General features: G+C 39.8%; 1 protein-coding gene across 1 annotated transcript in view; it reads right to left on the bottom strand.

Annotated features, from left to right (window-relative positions):
• The window catches only part of gabra3 (gamma-aminobutyric acid type A receptor subunit alpha3), a gene marked incomplete at both ends in the record, with an annotated part of 66526 nt that overhangs the window by 26940 nt on the left and 12111 nt on the right, over positions 1-27475 (bottom strand). Inside the window, 2 exons of the mRNA XM_083927067.1 lie at positions 11205-11272; positions 17998-18119. Coding sequence (XP_083783193.1) covers positions 11205-11272; positions 17998-18119 — 190 coding nt within the window. The remainder of the gene's footprint in view (positions 1-11204; positions 11273-17997; positions 18120-27475) is intronic.

The raw sequence follows: 27475 nt of genomic DNA, 5'->3' as shown, positions 1-27475 counted from the left end.
ATCCATCTGGTGGAGTCAGGTTAGGTCTTTTCTGCCACTTGCAGTGCAGAGCCTAATGCTTTGAAATTCATTAGGTAAAACTATCTCTTTGTTTATTTGCATGATTCACAATGATGTCGAAATCACTGTCATTGTCTCATATGCCATAACTAAATGGGTCTCTAATGTTTTCAAGTCAAGGTCAATTACCGAACACTCTCAGTAAATACTGCAGGATTGTCAGAACGCACTAACAGATAAAAATAGGGATTATGAGAGCTGGAAAAAGAACAAGCTTGTCTCTCACTCTCTCTCTCTCTCTCACACACACACACACACACACACACACACACACACACACACACACACACACACACACACACACACACACACACACACACACACACACACACACACACACACACACACACACACACACACACACACACACACACACACACAAATGTCTCTTTTGCTAATATGTAAGTGTGAAGTGGAGTGGTGGAGAGAACCAGCCAGTAGCAGGACCGAAGTAGTGACAGAATGAAAGGAAATGAGGAAAATGATAGGAAAGGCCGATAAGGTGGCAGTTAAGGTAGGATGTACAGTAGACTGGGCTAAATGAGTCCAGACTTTAAGAAACGACAGTGTCTGGCTCTTTGATAATGGCAGGAAGGTTGTGTCTAATATCTGATAGAATATTAATGTAGCTTTTATCTTCAATTAATGACCTAATTAAATTCTAAACATTTCACCACATTTTAATTATCATGACGTTTAAGTTTTAATTTGGTTTTACTCATTAGATCCAGACATTTGAGTCTACGGCTTAATTGATCTCTTGCGGTTTTACAGCCGATGTGCATGTTTTTATTTGCATTTCACTTATTAAAACTACATATCTGCTATTTAAATTAGAAGCAACATTTATTCCTTCCTTTTCCAAACACATCACAAAAACAATGTCATTTCCTGAAGACACAATGACTCAGACTACTTGCTGAGTCCCGGAAATTGAAATTTCAGATTATTTCTGCACAGTAACTTATTGTTCCATGTTTCTACTTACGTTTTGTTTATCTATGTTAGCTGACTGGTTTGATAAGTTTGATTTAGTGCCCCAGACGAAATGTACTGTGTGAGAGAGCTGTTTTCCCCATTTATTGTGCAGAAATGTTACATGGTGTCTGTGAGAGTGTCTTGTTTTCGAAAGTACAAAGCAGATTAGAGATAACACTGTGATTAGCGGGTGTGCTGACGATACAGACAGCTTCCTGGAGGCAATGTATCCATGCGACTTGGCTCCTCTGAACTTCACACTTTGGGCATTGTAATGATTAGTCAAAGATTTGATTAATGTCTAGTCTAATTACTAGTCCTTCTTGCTCGTGGGTTGTTAATTATTCTCTCCTGCTTCGCTTCTTACGTGCTGTTCACCTCTCCCTGCTGGGGGTGTAACCTGTGTGAGACTTGCAATGAGCTGTGAATCCCATACTAACTCCAATTATCTTCAGTGTTCATCAGCCTCTGCAGCTCTGAGGTATAAACATGTTTTTACCACTTTCATTGTGCCATACTTCTGACATTTTGTTCCATAGCCCAGAATGAGAACGTGGTAAACAAATGAAAGATATGTAGCACTGAGCATGTTAACAGTTGATATCATAATTAGAGAACAAAGTCTTCATTCTTGATTTATTCTGAAATACTGCCATTGTTCAAAATTTAATAAAATATTAGCTGTGGTTATACCACTGCTGTCCTAGCATGTTTTTTTAAATAACCAAGGCACTTCAACAAAAAACTTTTTTTTCTGTAAAAAAAAAAGTGAGCAAAATTAGAGAACACTTTCAGATCCCTCCCAGTTATTGGTGTGAGTCCGGCACCTGGTGACAATTTACTTGTACCTAATTATCTGCAGCTCTCCTGGTCATTTGCAAGATGGCAGTCGCTCTAAGGTGACTGAAACCCTGAGACAGCAGGTTGTCCAGATGAAGGCCAAAGGGATGACCCTCTCATCCATCAGAGAGAGGTTGGGCGATTAAAGTATGTGGTTTCAAGAATATTGAAATTTTACAAGGACACAGATTCATTTAAGTCCCTCAAAGAGGCCGATTGTCCACGTAAAACAAGTGCACGAGAGGACAGGATTATGCAAAGACTCTCAATAGGGAATTGGTTCAACAGTGCAGCTGGAGTTGCTCACCAGTTCAGTGCTGAACAGGGAAATGATAACACAGTGTCTCGCCATTTAAGAAATTTTGGACTGAAAGCCCACTCTGAAGTGACCACACCTCTTATCAGCAGAAAGAAAGGAGCATGTTGTGTGGATAGAGGAAAACTGGTCCAAAGTGCACTTCAGTGATGAGAGTATGTTTAATTTATTTGTGTCTGATGGGAAACATTATGTTCAGCATAGGCCTGGGGAAAGACTGAACCCAAAGTGTGTAAAGAAGTCAGTTAAATTTGGAGGAAGAAGTGTCATGTTTTGGGGGATGTTTTCTGCAGCAGGAGTTGGGCCTCTTGTTCAGCTGCATGGCAGGGTGAATGCAAATGTTTATGTGAACCTCCTATGGCAGCATGCAATACCTCCAGTGCAATTAGGTGCGTTTCCACTAAGGTCGACTACCCTGAATGAGGCCGGTCTATTTTGCCAAAAACGCCCCTAATTTGCATGTGAGTCGCTCAGGAGGCGGTTTGACCGAATAGAAAGAGGCCCTGTCAGAGAGCAGAGCCTCTTTTTTCCCCTGAGATATACCCGATTGCTGATTGGATGTAGCTCTCAGCGGGAAGTGACGTGTTGTAGTACAAACGCCACAACAATACGGCGAAGTAGAGTAGACACTTTCATCCAGTGGTAAAGAAGAACACAGCGCAGAAAATGATCCGTGCACGGATTGTGGATTCAATTTCCAACCTGTGGTTGCTGCATGCTCTATACCTCTCTCGCTCTCTCTGTGAAAGGTCAATTGAAAGGGCTTGCCCTGAAACTTTCTGGGAGGCCACTCTATAGGGCTAATGTCAGTTTTAGAACTGACTGTGGTTTTATGAATGTGATATAATGTAATGTACAGTCCATTACGTTAACTGATTTGACCCATTTTAATCAGCCTGTATGCTTAACCAAAACACATGATTTCTGTCCTCACAATGTGAATCAACTGTCAACTAAAGTGTTTGACATACCATTGATTATTTGGGCAATTTATCAGGCGTCAAGGCCGCCCTCAATCTGCATGTCAAATGATCACTAATTCTGGGTTTAAATTGCACTTAATCTGCACAGTGCCTGTTTGGAATGGCCTAAAAATAGCCAAAAGACATGAACAGTTTCCATGACCAAATTTGATAGGGAAGACAATTAAAATACAAAGGCGGATATGTTAATTAAAAATGTTTACTCATTATGTTGAAAAAAAACCTCATCTGGGCAGCATTTCTACATTTCAACATTTCTATTAAACCTTTGCACACTAGCTGAATCATTTCGTGAGAATCGCGTTCATATGAAAATCCATCTTGTCGGGCTCCAGATAATGTGTTTGTGCTGCATCCTGTGAGGGGCTACGAGCACGGGGGGCGGGGAGTGATGACGACACGAGAGGCGACAGCTCGTTCAAAACAGCAATTGTGGCTCCTAAAGAGGTTAGCTTAGGTGGTGCAATAGCATCAGTTTTATCAGAACTGGAGAGTTTTTCTTCCCTGAAAGAAGAAAACAGCACTGAAGGGTTTTCTCGATGTTTTCTCTTTTCTCCTAATTGACTTCAGCGAGAGTTTGATAGACAGATCCATCCAATCACCTGCCAGGTATGTTTTGAAAGTGCCTGGCCTTTCCCAGTCAGTTTCTAATGACACCTTCTCATGTCAGGTTAATTTGCTGTTGCAGTTTAGCAGCATATGGACATCATTTTCTGGAGACTTGGTTTACATATGAATGATCATAGCAAAACGAAAAGAAAAAGAAAAAAAATTATGTAAAACAGGAAAAATTAAGAAATATTTGAAAAGAAATTTCACTTTTTACATTCAAGATACATTTCATATAGAATAAATTATGAAAATGTTCTGAATAGTACAGTATTTATGTAGTGAAACATAGATTTATAACAATGATTAAATACGATGAAACTGATTAAATTAACTGAGCGGTAATAACTGATTTAGTTTGGATATACATTATACATACACACACATATATAGTGTGTATATACAGTATATGTGTGTATGTCCCATCCTACAACTACCATTTGCTCCAGCGTTCTTGTTGTCATGGGTATGATTGTAGTTGTTTAGTCTTCTCGATGCTCAGAAAATGACAAATAGAAACTAGGGCAAATACAATAGGTTGCTCTTAATCCAACAAAAAATCTCTTTCTGTCACTTCATTGTAATATGATTGCACGGTTATTCAGTCTTTAAATGTTCTGTTACTTGTGGCTGCAAATTTTCACAATAAAGTAGGGTGTGCAAAGACTGTTTCTGCTCTGTTTTCAAGTTGTTCCCTAGCATCACATGTGATTCTTGTGCAGGGTTGTTTCTGAAAGGTGTTGAGAATCTTTAGGACAAATTTAAAATTCTTGTGAACAGGGCCTTAATTGGGCTTGCAAGTTTTTGAACAAGGTCAGTATGATTGATGTAGAATCCAAAAGTTCACCTTCAGATTTTAGTAACACAAACCTCCATCTGTTCCCTTCAAAGGACCTTGAACTACTCAGGCATTTTGGAGTTTGAGTTTACTAAGGCACACAGCGGTATACTGAAAATCTTGGATATTTAAAAAGAGATTGCAAAACTGTGGTGGGATCTGGCCATCACTCACATCTTTGTCAAAGCAGGCTTCAGCACGGTACCTTTGACAGCTTCAATCACTTCCCATTTCATCAGAGCAGAGCTGTCAAATCCCACTATGAAATGGGTAAATATGTCATGACACTACATACATGTGAATGAGAAGCATTTATGTAGACCTTTCGGCGTAGCCTCTCAAATGAAGCCTTGATAACTTAAATAGGATACAATGCTAAAAGAATAATATAGAAAATGATATTCATGGTAAGTAAGAAAGGGGGCTTGAGGTAGAGAAATGCATCCACCTACTTACCATAGATCAGCATCAAGATTGTAACCCACATTCTGGGTCTTGGTGTGACACACTGCAGAAATCTGCAGTGGTCAGACACAACTCTCAACAACGTGCCTTGTTATTGGCCTAATACTCGAGTTTCACTGCAATTATGCACTTAGCTCCCTCCTGTTGGGATAATGGGACACTGAAGGCAGATGTGGCATATTTGGGTCCAAGTGAAGGCTGAACGAATGGCCCTCAGGGTGAGCGAGAAGAAGACATTTCTGGGACACTTGATGTAACGGAGATGGGTAATTGGACCACTGGATGTACACAACAAAGTACGAGATGTCTGGGTTATAGAGTGTGCTCTGTCTAGGAACATTTCAGTTTCAAAGTTTCTGTGAGCATTTATGCTTCACATTTTTAGCCATGCTAGCGGCGTGACTCTAGGGAAGGCAGTGATGAAAGATCAACAATGGATAGACGGATTGCCGTGAGATTCAGAGGATGACTCCTAATAACTTTGTGATCCCCTGACACCTCATATAGCACCACTAGCAGGCCAGAACCTTCACAAATCCACTGAAAAATGTCAGGACATCAATAAGATGGATTGGCACAACATTTTGCACATGTTCATGGTCCCACAGACAATGTATCCTACTAGTGATTTTTCTTCTAGGGCCACCAGTAGATTGGCATTGGTGGTTTGGAGTGAACTTCAGACCGGTGGCCCTGACGTCCCACATCATGAAGACCATGGAGATGATGGCTACGATGCAGGTGGAGGCCCCCATTGTGTCCTGGATTGTGGATTACCTGATGGGCAGACCACAGTATGTACGCCTACAGTGTGTCTGACAGGGCGGTCAGCAACACTAGGGCCCCACAGGGGACTGTCCTCTCTCCCTTTCTCTTCACCCTCTTCACCTCAGACTTAAACTATTGCACTGAGTGCTGCCATCTTCAGGAGTTTTCTGATGACTCAGCCATAGTTGGCTGCATTGGAAAAGGGGGATGAAAGTGAATACAGGACTGTTGGGGGCAACTTTGTCACTTGGAGTGAGCGGGATCACCTGCAGCTCAATGTGACTAAAACAAAGGAGCTTGTAGTGGATCTGAGGAGGGTGAAAACACCCATGACCCCTGTCTCCATCCAGGGGGTCCCCATGGACACTGTAGAGGAGTAGAAGTACCTGGGGGTGTACTTCAATAATAAGTTGAACTGGACTAGAAATGCAGAGGCTTTCTACACAAAGGGCCAAAGTCGACTCTTCTTCCTGAGGAGGCTGAGGTCCTTTAACATCTGCCGGACGATGCTGAAGATGTTTTATGAGTCTGTTTCCAGTGCGATCTTCTTTGCTTTCACATGCTGGGGCAGTGGGCTGAAGGTCGCAGACAACAACAGACTGAACTGATCAGGAGGGCCGGTGATGTCATGGGGGAGGAGCTGGACACCCTGATGACCGTGGCAGAGAGGAGGATGCTGTCCAGGCTCTGGTCTATCCTGGACAATGTCTCCCACCCTCTCTACGACACACTGGCCCAGCAGAGGAGCACCTTCAGCAGAAGACTCCTCGCACCCAGATGCACCACAGAGCGCCACAGGAAATCTTTCCTGCCTGTGGTCATTAAACTATACAATGCATCCCTAGGAGAGTTTGTCACCTCCTCTCTGTGATTTAGACTCAACTATAGACAATCTGTTTTTTTGCACAGTATTCTGGTATTTTGATCTTGTATATATTCACTACTGCAAACATTAATTTCTGTACATTTAAATTTGATATTCCATATATATATATATTTAGATGTATTTAAATTCTGTTTTTCTTATATATGTTGTTTGTAAAATATTTGTTGGTTTGTATAGCTGGAGTTTGTGATCAAAATAATGTCCCCCTGGTAAGTAATTCTGATTCTGATATTTCAAGAAACTATTGGATTGACATGAAATTTGGTATAGACATTCTTATTCCGCCCAGGAGGAATGATTGTGGGCACAAACCAATTGAAATGTTGACCTGGTAATGGCAGAGGATGGATTCTCCATCAGGGGATCAGTAAAGACCTGCAAAGCAAATGACATTCCCTGCTTTCGATACGACTGTCATTTTCAACATGTTAGCATGCTGGCGTCAGGCAGAGCAGTACTTTCAGCCAGTAAAGCCTCACAGAACTGCTAACATCCTGTTGCTAACTTATCAATAATCCATTCTCTGAAGTTAACTTCAAACAGAAGTTTGAATTCAAGATCACATGCAGTTAATGGTCAATTTGCTCCAAACTATTTGGGAAAACACCATTTTTCCAAGACTAGTAAATGACCAAAGCCTTTACATAATGTGCAGTAGCACTCCCATGGGGTGATTTGATATTAAATGACAAACACAATCCAGTGCTATCTCAGTGTGCATGTGCTTCCTTTAGCCTCCCCTCCCATAAAGCAATGTGCTGATCTCCATCTTTTCACTTTGACATAATGCCCATGCTTTTACCTTTGAGTGTGTATATTCATTGATATTTAATGAGCAGGAGTGAATCTCAGTTCAGTTTCCTGCACTGCATCTAAAGCACTGGTAGCATTTATGGGATGGTATATTAGCTTACTGTGAAGAACCACTTGGACCAAAAAAAGATGCAGTAACAACATGATAACAACAAATATACAAAAAGATACTTTTAAAGTCCTTCAGCTGATTTTCCTCACTTTAATGACTAGATATCTGCCCTAACTTAATCTGTTAAACTCTGATGAAGTGTCTCTGATACAGAACTTTCCTTTGGTTACCACATCAAGGAAATATCTTAAAAAGGTTCTTTTCACCTCTGAAATACCTCCAGGATTAGTCATTTCCCCTGCTTTAACTGACCTAGAAAACTGGTCCATGCTTTTGTTTCCCAGAACTGTTTCCTGCAATGCTCAAAACTGCGCTGTCCTGCTCCACACCACATAACACATCAGACTCATTCTGAACACAGTAGCCTGGAAAGTCATGAACCAGAAAACACTATCGCACGACCCTGACCTACTGTAAATTTCCCTTCATTGGCTCTGAATACCAGCGCTCAGGGCTTCCAGAGCTCAAATATACTTGAGTATATCATGAAAACAACTCGCCCCGCAGTAAATCACAGTTACCTGTAAACCTGGTGCAGCTCTCCCCTTCTAATGCAACAGTCCTTGTTATTCTTTGAACTCCAAAGAAAAACCAAGCCACCCACTCTCTCTCAGAGGATGCACTGCCTTTTGGAAACAAGCACACATTTCAGCAATTCAGACTGCTCATTATTAAAGTCCATAGTCAAGTCCCACTTATTTAGTGCAGCCAACTAACCACATTTGCTCACTGTACTGTATAATCGTCTGCCTTTCCTTTTGATTCTGCTTAAAGGACCTCATAGCTCTTGTGACCAACATTTTGTTCCTGTGGATACTGTGCAATCTCCTACTGCAACAAATTCTACCAATGTGAAGTTAGAAGTTCGGAGATACAGTAAGGGGAAGCTATTGGAGCATTTGTTTTGAATGCAAAGTGCAGAAATCCATTTTCTCACTTAATTAACATAATTGAAAAGATGTGAAATATGAAAAAATAGATATTTCTTTATACACCACATATCACAGACGTGAAAGATAAAAACACGTAGGTATCTACACATATTGCAATGCATATATTTATAATAGGTTTTACAAGAAGTCTGTTGTTTAGTCTGATGTTCTCTTTCATTTTTGAGGCTAGACTGTGGAAAATCTTGAAAGGAAATGCTTGAAGCCCTTATGCAGTGTTTATGTGCAGATACAGACAAAAAAAACCCAGCATAGCCTGGGGCCAGAGCTTTGCCTGAAAAATGATCAGTGAAATCCTGACATCATGTAAAACTGTCTAAGCAATGCAGAAATGTAGGAAATTCGACATGTTAATGCTATGTTTCCACATCTAGGAACATTGAAAACCATGGCAGCTAAAATTACATTGATTACAAGATGAAGGTGTCACTGTGTATGGAAAACGGGTATTTTGCCTTTGACAGCAAACCTCTGTGACCTCACAAACAACAAGTGGGTTGCCATGTCCTGTGCAGCCATCATGTGTGCCACTAACTGCACCCTGTGTTGTTGATTCATGATGTTGCCAAGTAGAGCATGGGAAGAGAATATAAAATTGGGTCTAGTATAGAGCTCTGAGAGAGCCCAAAGGTGATATCTGCTGAAAAAGATAAAGCACTGTCTATTGTAATAAGGTAAAAAAGCTAACACACTCTCTGCTTTGTGAGCAAGTTAAACACACTGTGGTCAGCCGTGTCTTGTCAATGCAAACAAACATCTTTTGTCTCCTTTCAAGTTCAGCAAACACAATCTGCAACAGATAAGGCAATCCATCCAGAAGAACTCATTAGAAATGAAGGGTATTTTACTAAAAAAAAAAGTGTAGCCCTTAAGTTATCATAGAATGAGCAGTTAAAACATGAAATTGACTTAATATATAACAAGAAACAAAGCTGTTTCCAGAAAGACAGTAGAGACTTGTTACAATCTGAACCAGCGCCCCGGTGAGACCAGAAAACTCGACTCAAAGTTCTACAAACCCACTAATCTTGCTATGTCATACAGGCTGTCGGGCCAGCTCAGTGCTGAGCTGGAGAAACAACCCACTGCTCAGGGCGGTCAATTAGAGCTGCATGATCAAATATGTCAAATGCTGCATAAGGTCCCAAGACAAAGCGTGAACCATCTCCGGCATCTGCTGTTTTCAAAAGAGGTCATCCGGGGCTCACAATGGAATTTCTCTAGAATAGTGCCATTTAAAAAGAGAGCACTTTGACTTCAGATGACATTAGTTGTTGTAGTGCATCATGACATGAATGTCATCTTTCTCTGCTGCTTAAAATGGTGCTATGGTTGATTCTTTCCTAAAGTTATTTGACTTTTATAGCTGAGTTGTGAAATTAACTATGTAATGCTGAATGGCTAATACCTGTATGAGAATCATCTGCAAATCAAATCGGTAACCTTTTTTTGTGATTACCCAACACTAATTGTAAAGAATTGCCTTTTTATAAACAATATTGCCATATGACATTTTTTAAAATATTTTCCAGCTCAATAGGTGATAGAACAGCTTTTTAGGCTTTACAGTATGCACCGAACAAGAGTTTTTCCATAGGTAGTTAGAAATGTTGCATGCATGATAGTTGAGGGAAGTGAGGCAGTAGGGGGTTTGTAGGTGGACCATCAAGTGGACAGGTTGCATGCCCCATGCAGATGGTAACTTCCTTTGAGTACAACAGGAATATTGGTTTAAAATAGCTGTAGTCTGTCAGACTGTTGCTACAGAAAAAGTGAAAACATGAGAGGCTTTGGTTGGTTTCATACTATTAGCTGGACCATATAGACTCAATTATCGATTCCTGTCACGTAAAAATGTTTTAACTACAATGTTGCTGCTAGAAACTGCAAAAAAATAAAAAAAATAATGAGGAGTCTTGAATGATAGAATGTTAAAATACCACTAATTCTGGAAACACTGAGTCAGACTCCGAATAAAAAAGTGGGGAAAACTCTAGGTTTGTAAAATGCTGGATTCATTGTATTTGTATATGATATTATATTGAAAATATTTTCTGATATCACAAAGTCTACCATGATAATAGTTTGACTTAATTTAATTCAATTCCATTTTAAACAAACAGTTCATCGTATCAACTAAAAAAAAGCCACTAACATCTAATTTGACAAATATTACCAAGTTTTTGTAGACATTTAATGAAAAACAAACTTCTTTTTAATAAAAAGAATGAATACAAAGTGGGATTTTCAAAATAAACGGCATCTTTAAGGTGATGACGGGTAAATGATGCTGGATCGTTGATCATTGGATTGATATTGATTCAGTTGGATGTATCATAACAACCCCAGGAAATGCTGCTATTAGACACACTAAAGATTGTTTACACATAAAATGAGTGCAGCCCTGCAAGCTGATATAAAATTCTATAATTCTGCAAAGGAGGTTCACACGCTGCAAGGTCGAAAATGACAAATGCTGTCCAAGTACTTCTGTCAAAGGAAAACAAACGTAAAGTGAACACTGATAACTTGCTTAGATGTGATGAGTCATAGTGAGGATTGGAGGAAGAAGAGAAACAAACTCACCATGTCTGTATCCGACACTGGTCCAAAACTCGTCACATAGATGTTTGTCCTCACTTCTGTCACACTCTCTGAGGAAAGAGACAAAAAGGACCAGAAAACATTACAGTGCAGTCTGTCTACAAAAAGCTTGCTGCAGCTCTGTCTTTGGTAAGCTGATTGTTTGTGTACATGACGGTGAAGTCTGCCTGTTGGCATTTAACTAAGCCGCTTCACAAAAATTCAACTGTAATCAAGGGTTAGAGGATCAAACTGAGGAAAAGCTAGTTTATTCATGCTCAGTCAAGAATTTGTGCCCCTGTTGGACGGCTTAATACCTGGATTCTTACAGTCTCTGTTGTGCCACAGATTGCAGGTTTTAGAACATAATGCTGGATCAACAGCATTGGGCCACGTTCACACTGCAGGCAGAAGTGGTACAAATGTTTTTTCCTCATATATCACTCAGATATGTTTAGTGTGAACAGCACAAATGTAATGGAATCTGACCTTTTCTATTCAAATTTTGGTCCTAAATCAGATAAACATCAGGGGCCTTATTCACAAAATGTTTTATCTTAGCGCTAAGAGTTCTCCTAAGACTAAAAGTTCTTAGTTAAGAGTAATTTCTTCAAACCTATTCTCAAAGCCTCTGAGACCAACTTTTACTAGAGCTGAGACTAGTGGGTGGGGTTGACCTCATTCCTGTGGATGACGTCATGTTGATACCTTCTAGGCACACAGTGATTGGCTGAGAGGGAATGAGAGTGAATTTACAATAGAAACATTTCAATTGGGATGCGAATAAACTGCAGCACTATGTGGGGTATGGATAGAGGGACAGCTGAGAGATGCCGAGATCGTCTGCGTTGCACAGCTGCATTTTTCCCGTGGCCAAATAGCGGAGAATTGTAACACCTTTAATCTCCGGTGATACTGGGTGGCTTTTATTGGTTGGTGATGTGATGGCATCCCTAACCAACTCTACCACGTTCATAAAGACATCTCCATTAAGGCGATAAAAGAAGGCCTAAATCAGCAAGTTAGGACCAAGCCTCCACCACTGCGACTTCCTGGTTGATCCAACACGGAAGTGCCAAAATCAGTTCTCAGTGTCCACTAGGACAGTTTGCACAATAGAGCAATTTCTCATTGACCCCCATGTTACATAGGCTGTTTTCACAGCATAATTAAACCTATTTAAGGCCTGGTACAAAAAAACATTCTAGTTTGTATGTTTAGGTGATATCTCAACTACAACATTGAGGGGGGTGAATTTCTTTGAATCAGGCTAGTTTTTATTTTTTTCAAGGTTAAAATTTATGAATAATTAGGGGAGCGGCCTCTTGAGTGACAGCTAAACGCTGGCCCTCACTTCTTCTCGGAGGTCCTCGGAGGTACACGTCAGCCAAACGGACGTATCTCCCTCCCCCCAACGTCACATCAATGCCTTTTTTGGTAAGAGGAAATGAGGAGTCAAAGTCAGACAAGATGGCGACTCCCGTAGGCGAGTACGATTGGATCAAGTTGAGAGAACGGACACCACAGAAGGGTATGCTACGTCCATTTTTTATAAAGTCTATGGACCTACTCTTTGCCTTAAGATGTTTTGTAAATATGGCCCCAGATTTTTTGCAGTAAGACCTTAGTCTGAAAAGTTGTATCGGAATTCATGCAACTTTAACGTCACTCAGTCTCAAAGCCGCCCCTGTTGCCAGCCAACATCTAACTCCTATACGCTTTCTCAGGCAGATGGGTCGCCTGAACTAAGAGTCTTGTGGAGAGCCGTTAAAAGTTGTTAAAAGTAGCCCTTCACATCCTGAAATTCTGGATGAAATATGTTTGTGAAGCCATTCTCCTCATGATGCCACCACTCCTGGCTCCAACCCTGCATCCACACATACCTCCATACAGAAGCAGCAGCCATTGCTCCACTAAAAGCCATGACATAAGACATAACATCTTTCTCCTCATCTCTTTAACATCTGCTTTACAAATTCACTGTCTTCCACATTAACTTATAAATTAAACTGTAAACACTGACTTCAGTGGCCTCCGTTACTTCCATATGACGCGTTTTGCATGTCTTTGTTATTGTTCTTTGATGAATGCAGTCAGTTCAGAACCTAGAATCTGATATGATCCACATTTAAAAAAATAATGTGTCAAATAATGTGTCAAACTAAAAAATGAATTAAAAATGAGCTCTAAGTCTTGCAGTTTGAACGCAGACTTAGATATTTTTTAAAACAAACACTCGAGCATTGCTAGACAGCATTAGTAATAGTACTCCCAAGAATTTGGCCCAGGAGAGTTTCTTAAACCTCAATTTAGGGCCAAAATGTTGCTGTGAGCCACTTAACGGATCCTTTTGAAAGTCTTTAGTTCAGTAAAACTACCATTTGTTTGGCTCAAGATATTTTTTGTCCACTACAGCATAAAATTTGCTTTGGGCCAGGCCCAAGTCTGTATCTTTGGAGAGAAGACATCCCTTTCGACCCAAAATAATTTTAGTTAGCCTGCCCCAAAACATTTAACAGTCCCTAAGGGACTACTGGCTCAGGAATAATACGCAGCACTCAGCATTAAGGATGCAGCTCTGTGTGTGTTTTTTATTCTAATTAATGGGCAGACTTTGCTACTATTACACAATTCTGTGCACACATTATAATCACATTAGATACGATATAGTCTATTATAGTAATATGAATCTGGCATGACTATTACAAGGCTTGGCTGCTATGCTTATTCCTATAGGGCCAGTATAGTTCAGAATAATATAATAAGTTCATAATTACATATTCATTGCATGTTACACTACTTTACAAGCTCCATTACTGCTTTTGTTCTGTCACAATTATTTATGAATAATTCTTGATACTGTAACAAGGTTTCAATTGATCATTACATGGTAAATTAGTCAGGACTTTTCAATATAATATTAATTATGAGCAGTGGAATAATTGTTTCCAAATACTTCACAAATGCTTTGAATACATGTTTGAGTAGAGGGTGATATAAAAGTCGTGACAGATCAAAAATTGCCCTCTTCAGTGTGGGCTGAATCAGCTCCCCTGGGCCAAATGTGTGAAGCAGGCTTTTGGGCCGCTGGTGAGACAAATAGCTGCTCCCAGTGGTGCAACAACTAGAGAGCGATGAGGCTTTTCTCCAAAAGTGAATAGATCCTCGACTCTAACTGTGTCCCAGATCTAAGTGACCACCCACAGGTGAAGTCTCCAATCTTCTGGCAAAGGGCCCCCTTGAGAGAGGAGATCCACTTCCACATTAATCATCCCTGTGACACAAATAGTTTTTACAAATGCGTGATTATCACAACACCCAGTCAGCAGTTTGCATGGCAGGGGAAAAGAACGAGTTGCCCTGTTTCTGTTCACAACAACGCACCAGAGCATAGGGCAGAGCTAATAGATGCCACTGAAAACAAAATGAAATGGTTTTCTCCGGTTTCTATCCATTCTGTTTGTCTGAGATGGTTCCACATGACTGTTTCTAAGGACTGGGGGTGTTTGGAAGATTGGTAGCCTTGTTCATGTACATGTAGAAGCTGTTAACTTTGACTGAGCCGTTCCGGCCCAGTTGGTGTGTTTGCAGGTAGATTGTTGGAGTTTTTAGGTCCAAAATCTTAACCATTAGCAGATATTTGTCTTGCTTTCATAAAATAATCAGATTAATAACCTACGTCTTATAATCTCACAATATATTTTGACAAATTGATGAAGGTAGCTTCATCTGCAACACATTACTGATTCAGTGCCGTCCTGCTACTCCAGGGAATAGCACATGTCATATTAACGGTATGTACTCTCAAACTATCCACAGCGGTCCAGTATTGCATGCATCGTAGACAGACAAAACAGTCTTATCGCACTGCTGCACATGCCTTCATCTATTTTAATTAGGGGAGACGACAGAGGGAAAGAGGTTTCGTTCATGGCAGTAGGATTATGAGGTGGTTGGCGGCCAATGCTTTTGCAGGTAGGCAGTTGTAAGGGCAATTGTCGCTCAGCAGTGTGAAAACCGTTTCAGTTTGTTATTATCACTCTACACAACACATCACCTGGAAAGTATCTGCAGCATACACCACAAATATTCAATACAATATTATAATTAATTAAGTATATATATATATATATTGTCTTTTTTTGAAATTATTTTTATCTCCATTTTTGCCTTTATTATAGTACAGTAGAGATAGGAAATGGGGGAGAGAGAGCGGGGGCGACATGCAGCAAAGGGCTGAAGGTCGGAGCCAAACCTGCGGCCGCTGCGTTGAGGACCCCCAGCCTCTGCACATGGGATGCCTGCTCCAACCACTGAGCCACCGGCCGCCCCATATAATATTTTTTGATGGATAAAAAACTATTTAGAATAGTAAATCATAAGAATAAATCTCTAAATCGTCCCCATCTTGCTACTTAATGAACAAAACTTGGGAAAATTAAATAACAATATAAGCCTTCAGAAAACTATACCCATATGTTCAACCTTTAAAGCAATGGTACTCTGCTGGCCTATGAATGCAGTGAAATATTTCAACCAATCACAGTTATTCAAATTAGAATCTTATCAGTGCTCCTGGCGCAGTGAGAATTTCCTCAATACTATGAGACACAAGGAGCTGGCCATGCTGTTCTTGCATGTAGTTGCTCTTGTGTTTCCACTGGCATATCTAGCTTGTAATAGTCTCTTGGGCTTGATGGAAAAGCCTGTCAGGTTTCACTGCACCACACAGGTGTGTACATTCAGTAGCTGCACCGCAAAAGGAAACCACCATGACTGTGCGCCCTGAGTGGTCTTTGCCCTTGGAGATGTGAACCTCCGCTAGCAGGCACAATATGACATTAACGTCTTTGTGCCTGGTTCCTTTCTCTGGTTGTTGTCACGAGTCCAAGGTCGTCCAGCCTGGTGGGTCTGCAGCCTGATAGCCACGCTCATGGCTTCGGCAGCAAGCAGCAGAGCAGAAGTGACCATTCCAGCTGGCTGGCTGAGAAATGGCAAAGCCTGCTTGAGCATGTGGACTTGCTGCTATGCAGTTTGTTGTCCTTGGGGTGCGAATATTTGGATGGAATGGCATCAATTAGAGGGATTTCCACTGACTTGAGCTTATTTGCCATTTGGGCATGACTGAACAAAGACGTCCACCTAAGGGAAAGCAGATTTTCTGCACAAAATGACCCGACCTCAGTGTGATGTGATGTGTTGGTGTGCCTTTCGAGATCCACGAGTTCCAAAAACTACCACTGGATATAAGTTATTTAGCAACAAGTTAGCAAAAAAGGTATTATTACATTATTATTATTAGTAGTACTACTAGTAATTATTACAGCAACAAGCAAAATGTTAACGTCAATACGAATATAATAATTCAGTCAACAAATACCAGTCTATCTAGAGAATTAGCTGCTGGCCACATAGACTAGTCAGTTGTCAGTTCTTTTACCAAAACTTTTAATTGTTTTACTTAAAGGGAAACTGCATTTTAAGTCATTTATTACCTCAAATCAACATCTTCATGCAGGATAAGTCCTCACTGATGTACAAATTTCGTATCTTTTTTTTTTACATTGGACAGGTAAGCTCGATGGAGGCTTCCATGTCATTCCAGTCTATAAAAAAAAACTATGAATGGCTGAGAGGGACACAAAGCACTATGTGAGCATTTCAAAATGGTTCCCTATCATAGAAGTAGTGAACTATATAGTGTGTTTGCCATTTTGGAGTGGTGTTCGAATTCTCCGTGGTTACTTTCATTCACTATATAGTCCACTTTAAAATACCCACAATGCACAGCTACTTTGAGTGTACAAACGATGTACACTACATTGTACTCCAGTATACCACAATACTATGCAGTTGTGTTTTACCGGAGGAGAAGAAGAAGCAGAAGAGGTGCTAAGGGTAGCCAGGTATCTGAGAGCTAACTGCACTTGCTAACAACCGTTACTCACGAGCTGACTAGTTCCTCACGAGCTTACTACTGTTACTCTCTTGTGAAATAAGAGACACACAACCATTGTTAACAAAACCACACTTTAACTCCAAATAACAATACATTTGGGATTTAACATTGAAATTAACTTGCAACATCACCTTTTACCGTCCTCCTGAGTACAGTTTTGTATTATTAAATGTAAAACGGGATTACAGCTCTGTTTGTTAACATGATGCTGGATGCACTCGCTTCCGTCTCACATATATCCACTGCATCTACTGACGCAACGGTGTGTTGGAAAATTCCAGTGTAGTATCTGAAATCTCGTTTGGTCATTCCCTATATAGTGCACTATTTAATAAACACTATACAGGGGTAGTGAGTGAGTAAATGAGGGAACAATTGGGAACACCGCTAGACTGACTGTGGAAGATGGGAAAAGGAGCTCAGTGAGACACGCAACGTGACCATACCTGAAGGCCACCGTAGCTTCTACTACACGCTTGGAAAGAGAAGGGTGGGTGGGTGGGGGGTATTCAGTTAGTTGGAAATTCTAAAGTACCACTAGATGACTCTTAATCGTACACACTGCTCCTTTAAACACTAAATTGAGCCAAGTCAGGAATTATTATAAATTCTATCCTTTTAATTCAGCTGGAGAAATACCTAGTCATCAATAAGTCCTGTGCATAGGGTACAGATTATACTGCTTGGATGTGAACATCAAACATTTAATATACGATGTGTTTATATTATACAGCAGCATGTAAAAGTCCTAAGTATACATGAAGACTGGTAGTGACGGATGCACATTTTCATGTAATCCCAATCATCCATATTTCCTCTTTTATGAGTGTTGCTTACCTCCCAGCCCAGGACGTAGCCTGTTGTCATATCCGTCCAACAGCCTGTCAAGGATTCTGGTGAAAATGGTGATATTGTCTTTACTATCATCGGGCAATGGCTCTCTGTGTCCAACTACCGCCCTGCAGGAAGAAATTGAGACAGGAAGGTTGAGTCAAAAGATGGAAATCATATAAAAAGTAATAAAACTTAATATAAAACAGATTTATTGTTCCACTGAGTCGGACATTCATCTAGTGTCTGCTGTTTGTATCAGCCAAAGTCAGTCTAAAATATTCTTGATTTTATTTGGAAATTAAAACAAACTTTGAAACAGAATAAATTCAGTATAATCCAATAATGTAAATATGTTAAGAATATTATGTTTCTGTTCAGAAATCAGTTCTGATTTCTACCGCCTGTTTAATTTTTCTCTCACAGTTAAGATCTGATGCCAGAAATAAGCCTCGGGGTTCAATCAATATTTGGATAATAACTTTGTTGTGTTTGTTTTGTTATATTTGCCTTTACAGGCTGGAACCTCTATATTTACAAAAAAAAACGGTGAATTTATGTTAATGAATTCTTTCCCAAATAGGAAATACTCTGCAGCGTTTTGTTAGAGAATTCATCATATGCTATCAGCCACTGGTTATTAATTTACATGGCCCACAATCCCCTCCAGAACAATATTGTGGTAAAATGAAAAGGCCACTTTACCGTAGGTGGAACACTGGTGAGTTAATGAGTAGCGTCATTAATTAAACCTAAATCCTCTGAGGAGCTGACCTATAATATCTAACTAATCCCCATCAACAAGCAGTCCATGTCCTGATACACTATCACATACATAGCATTGTGCTGCTCGGTAAAGACGAAGCTTTAAGCAGTTTAGTGCTTGAAGAGTAACCTGAATTTTCCCTGAATGTTGCTTAAGGCGAAGCCTGCACTGCAGCAAATCTGTCGTTGCTAGGCCTCTTAGAAAGGCTTTCTGTAGCTTAATCTCTCCTATAATAACAACTCAACATAAGAGTCCATCTGAGCCACAACACCATTTAAACACCAGGTCACTACTCGAAATGTATGCAGTTGTGGTTATTATCAGTTTGGAAGTTCAAAATGACATTTTTGCATACTCTAAATTGGAAAAACAAACTTTTAGGCATTTGGGCAAATTACTTCGGCTTAGCTAAGTGGCTATTATGTGGGCAGAAGTAAATATCAATTAAGCATCATGGCAGTGTACAGTGTAAATAACAAGGACATGAAGATTTATTAAGACCAAAACTGAATTTAAGGAATAAAAACGTGGAGAACAAGGTCTGCTAGTATTTAAGTTTTGAATGCTTCATTGAGTTGAATAATCTTTATTGTCATTGAACCAGTACAACGAAATTTACACTACAATCCCTTAGTTCAAAGATGGGTGTGGTTCAAGCTAGGGCGCCGGAAGTAGAGGGGTAAAGAAGGGGCCATTGTGCTACCACGTTTAGTCCCTGGCCCAATTTGGCATCGTAGATGGTGTGATCCAATCGCAAGATGGTCTCTAATTTTGTTTAGTAGACACTTTTTCTTTTAATAAATAAATTTTTGACCTTCGTTTTACTGCAGATCATTTTTAAATGAAGTTTAATGGAACAAGAAAGGAGCTGACTGAACTGTTAGAACAAGCTGCAGGTGACCGACTGCAAGCCTCCAACTTCTCAGTCGCCAACTTAACTGTGTCCAGCTGTTATGTGGAAAGCTTCTTGCGCTGTGTGCATCATGAAATCAGATCCTAATTTGCAAGGATTTTTGAACGACTTCCCTATGAAAATATTGTTTGTTTGCACTGTAAACAGACACACCAGTTGCTCTTCTGTTGCTCGCTCGTATTCAACCACACTTGCTATAACCATTGTGAAATCAAACAGGACTGAAATCTTAAGAATTACAACTTTAAGATGTGCTAATGATTAGCCAGATATCTGAGGCTTAATATCTCCGCTGAGACGGAGCCTTTTAACACTAAGCTCACGATCTGCACCTCCTTGAGTGGGGCACAGTTTGATATATTCTGATTTGTAAAATGGCTACCTAAGTGTATAATTGGGCTATGACAAAAACATGTTAAGATATGACAGTGTAACAGTGTCTTTTTATTCTAGAACCGTATTGAAAGGAAAACACCAAATACAAGAAGCTTCAGAAATGGCTGGGAAGAGTTAAACTGAAATAGGTAATCTCTCCCTTAACATGAATCATATATCAAACAAAAAGCCACTGTAGCTTTCTCAGGCAGCACCAGTGGAAGCTCAAAAATTAATGAGAAACCTTTAGTCCCTGTGAAACCATTTGAACAATGTCTGCCTCACACTAAAATATCTGCTTCAGAAAAACAAAGTACTTGTGTGGTGTGTAGCATCTGTGTGCTTTACTCAAACACACACACACTCTCTCTGACACACATACACTCACACATACACTCACTCATACACTCACATGTCTTTGTGTATGCCAGCTGTTAAAATTCCCTCATGAGGACAAAATTAATCGGATATTCCCTCTGAATATGACAGAATTTTTGTTAAAACACACAGGTTTTATAATCATGCATGAACTTGTATTTGCTCAGTTGTTTTCATTATTCACACTGCCTCAATGCAATCATATATGCTTATAAAAGGAAGAAAAGACAGAACATTATATTTATATAATATAATTCAAATTATAGTCATAATAAGTTACTCAACTAATCACACAAAGAAAAAACATTTATGGAAAACAAACTGTGTCAGTGTTGAATGTTTTTCTGAATTCTGCCTGAAGGAGTACAAAAGGTAAAGGTAGGCAGGTGCGAACAATGGAATGTTTCACAAAGCCTTACACTGTTGTTTATCTACTCTGATTTCAATGTGAGGCTACAGTCAACATCCTGCATTCATAAAATATTTATACTAGTCATGGGTTTAACACATAAATAATGCTCATTTTTAATAACTGTCATGCTGTCTTATTGCATTGTGTGTGCGGTCGCTGTGAAATCAAAGTTTAATGGTTAAAAGTGAATTTTGAGTATTTGATCATGAGATGACCTGGAAAGCCTGGAAAACTGTTGGTAAAAGGCCCCAGGGAACCTGTTAGTAACAATATTATAAGAAATGACAAAAGGGACAGGAAGGTCAAATTTACTGCTGGTTTGGTCTCACCAGTTGTGGTGATTTGCATGGTGATCTGATCATTCTGTACTTTTAAATTTGAATGCAGAATTGTTCCCAAATAACACGGAATAGTTCTGAAAGGTAAACATGATAACAGCAAAATCAATAATGGCTAAATTGAGCTAAACATTTTTCGATTTTCATTTTTTAAAATTCTATTTAAAAAAATGGGAAATTATCTGAGTGACAAAAATAACAAAAACAAACTTCAAGCATATGCAGCCAATAAAATAACTGCATTCAGATGTGCCAGTTTGTGCATGCTAGCTCACTTCAACTGACCAGCTTAGTGAGAAACGTACTGTAAATAGGGTTTTAATCAATGTTACAATTGTTCTTGTTCTGCTATGACAAGTCAAAATGTCTGCCGTAACATGGTCTATTAGTGTAGAGAGTTTGGCTCTACCCAACTTCGACATGAGCAGATGTTTAATTTGTCAGAATAATCAAACACCTGTGTGGGTGAGCAGGCCCTTTTCAGTTGTCAATGAATAACAATAACAATCCCAAACAGTAACTGTAAGTCTATACAGTTATGTCCAGGGCAATTTTAACATGTTTACCTGATTACAAACTGATTTGAAATGAAAGATAATTTGCTGCATCACTTTCATGTAACATACTCTTGAGGAAGGGTCAATCTGGCAACTAATCTGTCAGTCTTTCAGCACTATTGCACTATACCAAAATGTTTCCAAATATTCAACACCACTGTCAGTTGTGGTAGATCAGGGGTGTCAAACTGATCCAGTTAAGGGCCGTTTGGCTGCAGGTTTTCATTACAACCAATCAAAACCAATGTTCTTGCTTGGTTGGAATGAAAACCTGCAGCCACACAGCCCTTTGCTGGATCAGTTTGACACCCCTGTGGTAGAGTAAATTGCTAATAAAGCTTTTCTTTGCTAGACAACTGTACCCAAGTAACTGCAGCTTGACACAAGGTCATCTATTGCAATTACAGGCAAGAAACAAACTTGCTCGGACGACTCAACATTTTTTGTCTTTTGGTACGCGCTGTTGCACCAACTGGTCAACGTCAGATTTTTTTTTTTACATTGCTGAAATCATCGAGTCATGCTTCACAATTTGTGACAAGAAAATCACTGCCACATCCAACAACACCTCAGACTTGATGGAGCAGTGAATAGTACACGACATTAACCCGAGGCAGGTTTGACGTTTTGTCATGTTGACACTTCAAATGGTGCATCTTTTCCCTGAGCAGTCTGACATCAAAAACTTTGAGTCATTATTACATAAAAAGCTTTAATTTCAGATTTAAATGTGTTAGGGGTATAACATTCATGGCAGTAGCATCGATGGGACAAATACTAAGTCAAGGATATTCCAAGTCCTAGAGCGTATGGATAATTAAACAACTTTATACGGTGTGTGAAAACAGACTTTTATCTTTACAGGAAGTTTATTCTCTCGGAAGAAGAGACACTGTATATCAAAATGTTATTCCACAAAATAGAGTTTCTTAATTGGCTGTGTTCTGTAGAAGTCTTTAATTATTGCTTAGTCCCATTTCTGCACCAGATTTGCAACATCTGCAAATGCCAGTCTGCTGTTGTGGAATGAAATTGAAATGAATGGCACACTATTTTCTATTTCAAAGCTTGTGCATATACGCAACGTTTCTCAGTGCACACAAGTTGACATTGTCCAAAAACCATAGTATGTACATATGAAAGCCTTTGATGAATGCCTGTCACTGGTGTCCACTTTTACCCTGATGGTAGTCATTAATGTCCATGGATGTAGCAGATCGTAAACTGGCCAGTTCCTACTGTGGAGGTTCTGTCTTGTATGTAGGGTGACTGGCAACATGAGAAGGAGAAGGGGACACAGACTTTTTAGGCTGCTGGGAACAAATACGTGTGGGCCGAGCCTTCTGAGTTAGTGGGACAGGCATGTACTGAGTGAGTGCACTGGATCTGATCCAAGGTTAGTGCACTGAACCAGTCTGACAGGTGAAGGATTACAAGCTTGGCCGGTGAAGAGATTTAGTGGTGGTCTCTCAGGGCACACGGGTGCTTGCTGCCAGCCAGGAGTTGTGTGGAGGCGGTGCTGAGAGAGTGGGTGAGCCGGAGCGCAGTGAGCAGTAACAAGAGCTGGGTGGTTGTACGAGATGAAGGTGCTCCATGAGCTGACAGAATGATGGCAAATAGATGCGTGAGGATGAGAAATTGTACAGGTTAGAGTTCAAGTATGCAAACTTGTCTTCCATTCAGTGAATGATTTGACTTATTCCACTAGGCCAATTATTTTATCCTCCTGCTTCTGCATGTTGAATATTTAAAGCAGTCTGAAACAAAATCCTTTCTGTACACACAGCAGGACACACATTTCATTATCAGCTAAAGAAAAGAGCCCTGAGGGGACATCAAGAGAGGCCAGCGGAAAAAGTTGACCAACTTACTTTCCAATCTTACTTTTTAAATGTTGCTTGCAAAGGTGAATATTGTTTAATTCTGGTAAAAGCATGTGAGAGGATATAAATAAACTCACTGGTTCCTTCCAATCCGAACAAACACTTGGCTGCTGCTGCATATGCATCTGGAATTTTAAAATGGAGATCTCCGGAAATGCCTTGGCATCCTCCCCCAACTACCTCATCTCTCTCTTAGTGTGCCTCACCCCCTCTGGAGCAATGTGTTAGCCGTGGATGACTGATAAGAAACCTGATATCCATCCAGCACTAAAGTGCCCAGAAGACGCACTCGGTGAACTTTCTTGTCACTGAGAGCTGGGGGCGACCGAAATCGAATGGGAAAGGGGATTAGCGAGGCTGCTCGGAGCTTTGTGGACAAGATATATTGGAAGCTGATGACTTTTTTTTGACGGTGGTTATGGGAGCACTGGTTTATGTATTATATATGTAGCAACAAATATTTAATTCCATCTTCCTGTCATCTAAATCCCACAATGAGGGGGAAGTGACGGGGGAGGGGATTTCTAATTACCACATTCTTGATTAATAAATAGTAAAACCCTGAATGCATGCATGAGGTAACCTTTACAGCATCACTAATCTTCCTCACCAGGTCCTCCTACTCATATTTGCTAGTCTCGCAACAATATATTGATAATGTTATGCAGCAGTGCATTATGCAGCATATTGTCTCTCACCAATGGATGCCTTGTAACATTCAAAGCCTTTACAATATGACTGATTTTTCTTTGTGCTTCTGTCTTGCACTTGCCTGTTTTGTGCAGATAATATGCTCAGCAGAGAAACTGAAGGGGGGGATGTGATAGTTCCTAACATACCGTAGCTTTGGCGGACTCCAGGGACAACATCTATATTTGTTCATCTAGGACAAACTCACACATGTTACTTCTTTCATCCACTTCAGTTCAAGTTTTTTGGAGGAGCTTCCCTTCGTACTTATTTTAGAATTTGTGAAAAATGGAATTTGTGTAATGAAATGCGAAAGCACTTGAAATTATAAAATGTAGATACATAGCATTGTTTTACATTAACTACAGAAAATAATGTACATTTTCAGCCATGCGAGTAGTGTGTATCTAAAAATGGTAATGTGGTCTGTCCTCCAACTTTAGTCCAGACTGAATTATTCCACCAACGTTCGGATGGATTGCCATGACATTTTCTACAGACATTCATGGTGCCAAGAAGATGAATCCTAATGATTTTAGTGAACCCCTGGCTTTTCCTCTAGCGCCAGCATTCAGTTGCCTTTTTGGTTTTGACTGAACTGACAATTTTTGGATGGATTGCCATGACAAGTACACATATTCATGTTCCCCTCAGGAAGAATTTGATCACTTTTGATGATTCCTTATCTTGTCATCTAAAGCCATCTTCAGTTCAAAAAAACATATTTGTCCCGTTTATAAATGCTGCAAAATTAATGAATGCCATCCACATCAGTCTCAGCTATACTGAGTTTAGGACTAAGTAGCAAATTATGCATGCGAACATACTAAACTAAGCTGTTGAACATGGTAAACATTATACCTGCTTAGCATCAGCATTTTAGCATTGTCATTGTGAGCGTGTTACAACAATAACAACAATAGCATTTGCGTGAGTATATACTCAGTCGTTCACATGAGTGTAGTTTCTTAGTCTTGTTAAATATCACATTTCAGGTTTTATGCACAATATCCATTGTAGAGCTGTATAGCTGTAGCTCTGCAAAGTTCACCCATCTTTGCCCAATAACTTCCTCGAGCTCTGTGCCCTGTGGGATGCCCGGTTGCTCCCCCGCCAGCTGGGCTGGAGTCCTTCCAGCATTTTATGGGTCTATTCCCAGTTGGCCATGCCTGGCCAGTTCTTACGACAGGCACCTGCGGGGCATTTTTAGCAAATGCGCAAACCACCTCCACTGGACACACTTTGTAATATGTGTTTGTAGTAGATGCCAAGTTAGGTTATGTTTCCACTAGGAACATTTCCTTAAAGCACTGACTACTTCTACCCATTGTTTGTGTGTGTGTGTGTGTGTGTGTGTGTGTGTGTGTGTGTGTGGGGGGGGGGGGTTCAATAGTTGTTCAGCAGGAATGACAGCCATGGCCAGCACATCCTCCCCAGCATCTGTCAAACACTTCCAGCTAGAGTGAGAGGTGGAGGCCAATTGGTGTCACATTGGTTCATTGATCACCATTAGAAACCAAAAGTTTGAGACTGTGTTTAACAGGCACAATTTGCTCTTTGGACCCAAGGGAGGAAAATAAAATCAATTGAAATGGAAATTGAAAATGATAATTTCCAGCTTACTTTCCAGACAACAAATGCCAAACGCTGCTGTTCTACTCTGTACTTGATGGTGTTGAAGAAAATATGTTTTATGGGGCTGTTAGTGTAATTTGGCTCAATCATTTACTGTAGCACTTAGCTGTCTCTGCTCTGCATAGAAGTTTGGTAAAGTTAAATAAATGTGTGTTGACAATGACATTTGTGCACTCTGTTATGACACAGATGAATCTCAAATGTCAAACTGTTGTTAAAATGCACAGTATAATTTAGTACATATTGCTGTCTTTAGCTAAACAGAACTGTTTTTTTTAATCATTTCTAACACTGAGTTTCTCTTTCCATTCAGTACACATTCACTTCGTCTTTTCCTCCCACACAGTCTCAATTCCCCAATCCATTGCTGTAAAAGCCTCTGCCTTATTTGATCTTGGATTTTAACAGTTTTCGCCTCTCTTGTTGTCCTTGATCTTTAACTAGCTTTAATTCACCGCAGTGATAACCAAGGTCAGAGGGAGGCCAGGGCAATGTGTTTCCAGTAACTGTTCAGGCTGCAAAACGAAAGCTTACCCGTCATCTGAAAGGCTCTGTGTACAACCAAAATGTTGTTTGAGAAATAATGAGCTAGGTCAGCGTAATTTAGTATTAGCATGATATTGCAAACATTTATTTCAACCAAGAAAAGAAAGGGCAGCCAAGGCTCAATGTGGAGATCCACAGCAAGGTCATGATTCATTAAGCTTTTCATTTAAGGAACAAATCTAAATATAGAACAACATGTAACTATGATTGAAGGACACACATAGATTTTGCATAAGGGCTATAAATAATGATTATTTTAATTATTGATTAATCTATTATTTTCTTGATAAATTGATTCGTTGTTTGGTGTATACAATGTCAGAAAATGGTGAAGAATGCAGGTCAGTGTTTTCCAAAATGCACTTAAATGTTCTGTTTTGTCAACAACTCAAAAGTAGTCAGTTTACTGTCGTGGAGGACTACAGCTATCAGAAAATATTCACATTTAAAAAAATAACTATATTGATTGATTATCAAAATGAATCCCATCGATATATCTTTGTATGCTTTATATGCTGACAACAGCGTGCCTACAGCAGGAGGAAGTTATCTAGATGTGATGTGCGTGTGATATCAAAGTTTGTGACATCAACCTACTTTCTGTTGTGATTCTGAAGAAAGGCTCTTGAAGTCACATGCAGCAATAAAGACATCATTTATTGTAACTGCACTGTAAGCATGCCACATAACACCCCATGCTATAAAGTGCTGTAACACTTGTCTTTTTAAAATATATGGTGGGGTTTTTTTCCATGGAAGAGGATAGACGGGACCAGTAGACGAGTTCTTGCGGTAACAAATTTCCTATAAAGCCTCATAAAAGCTAAATTAAATACAACTCAAGAACTGCTGATCTTGAGACTGACATTCCCCATTTTTTTCTTTTCAAAATCTCATTACAATTCCCAAGGGACATAGAGTTATTACAGCTAGAGGGGGGCACGAACATAATCAAAATACATCAAATAGCACTGTGTTGAGTTTGCACATA

Source organism: Echiichthys vipera (assembly GCF_963691815.1).
Source record: "Echiichthys vipera genome assembly, chromosome: 14".
In the NCBI taxonomy this organism is placed as follows: Eukaryota; Metazoa; Chordata; class Actinopteri; order Perciformes; family Trachinidae; genus Echiichthys; species Echiichthys vipera.
This window is presented reverse-complemented; position numbering and strand designations above follow the sequence as displayed.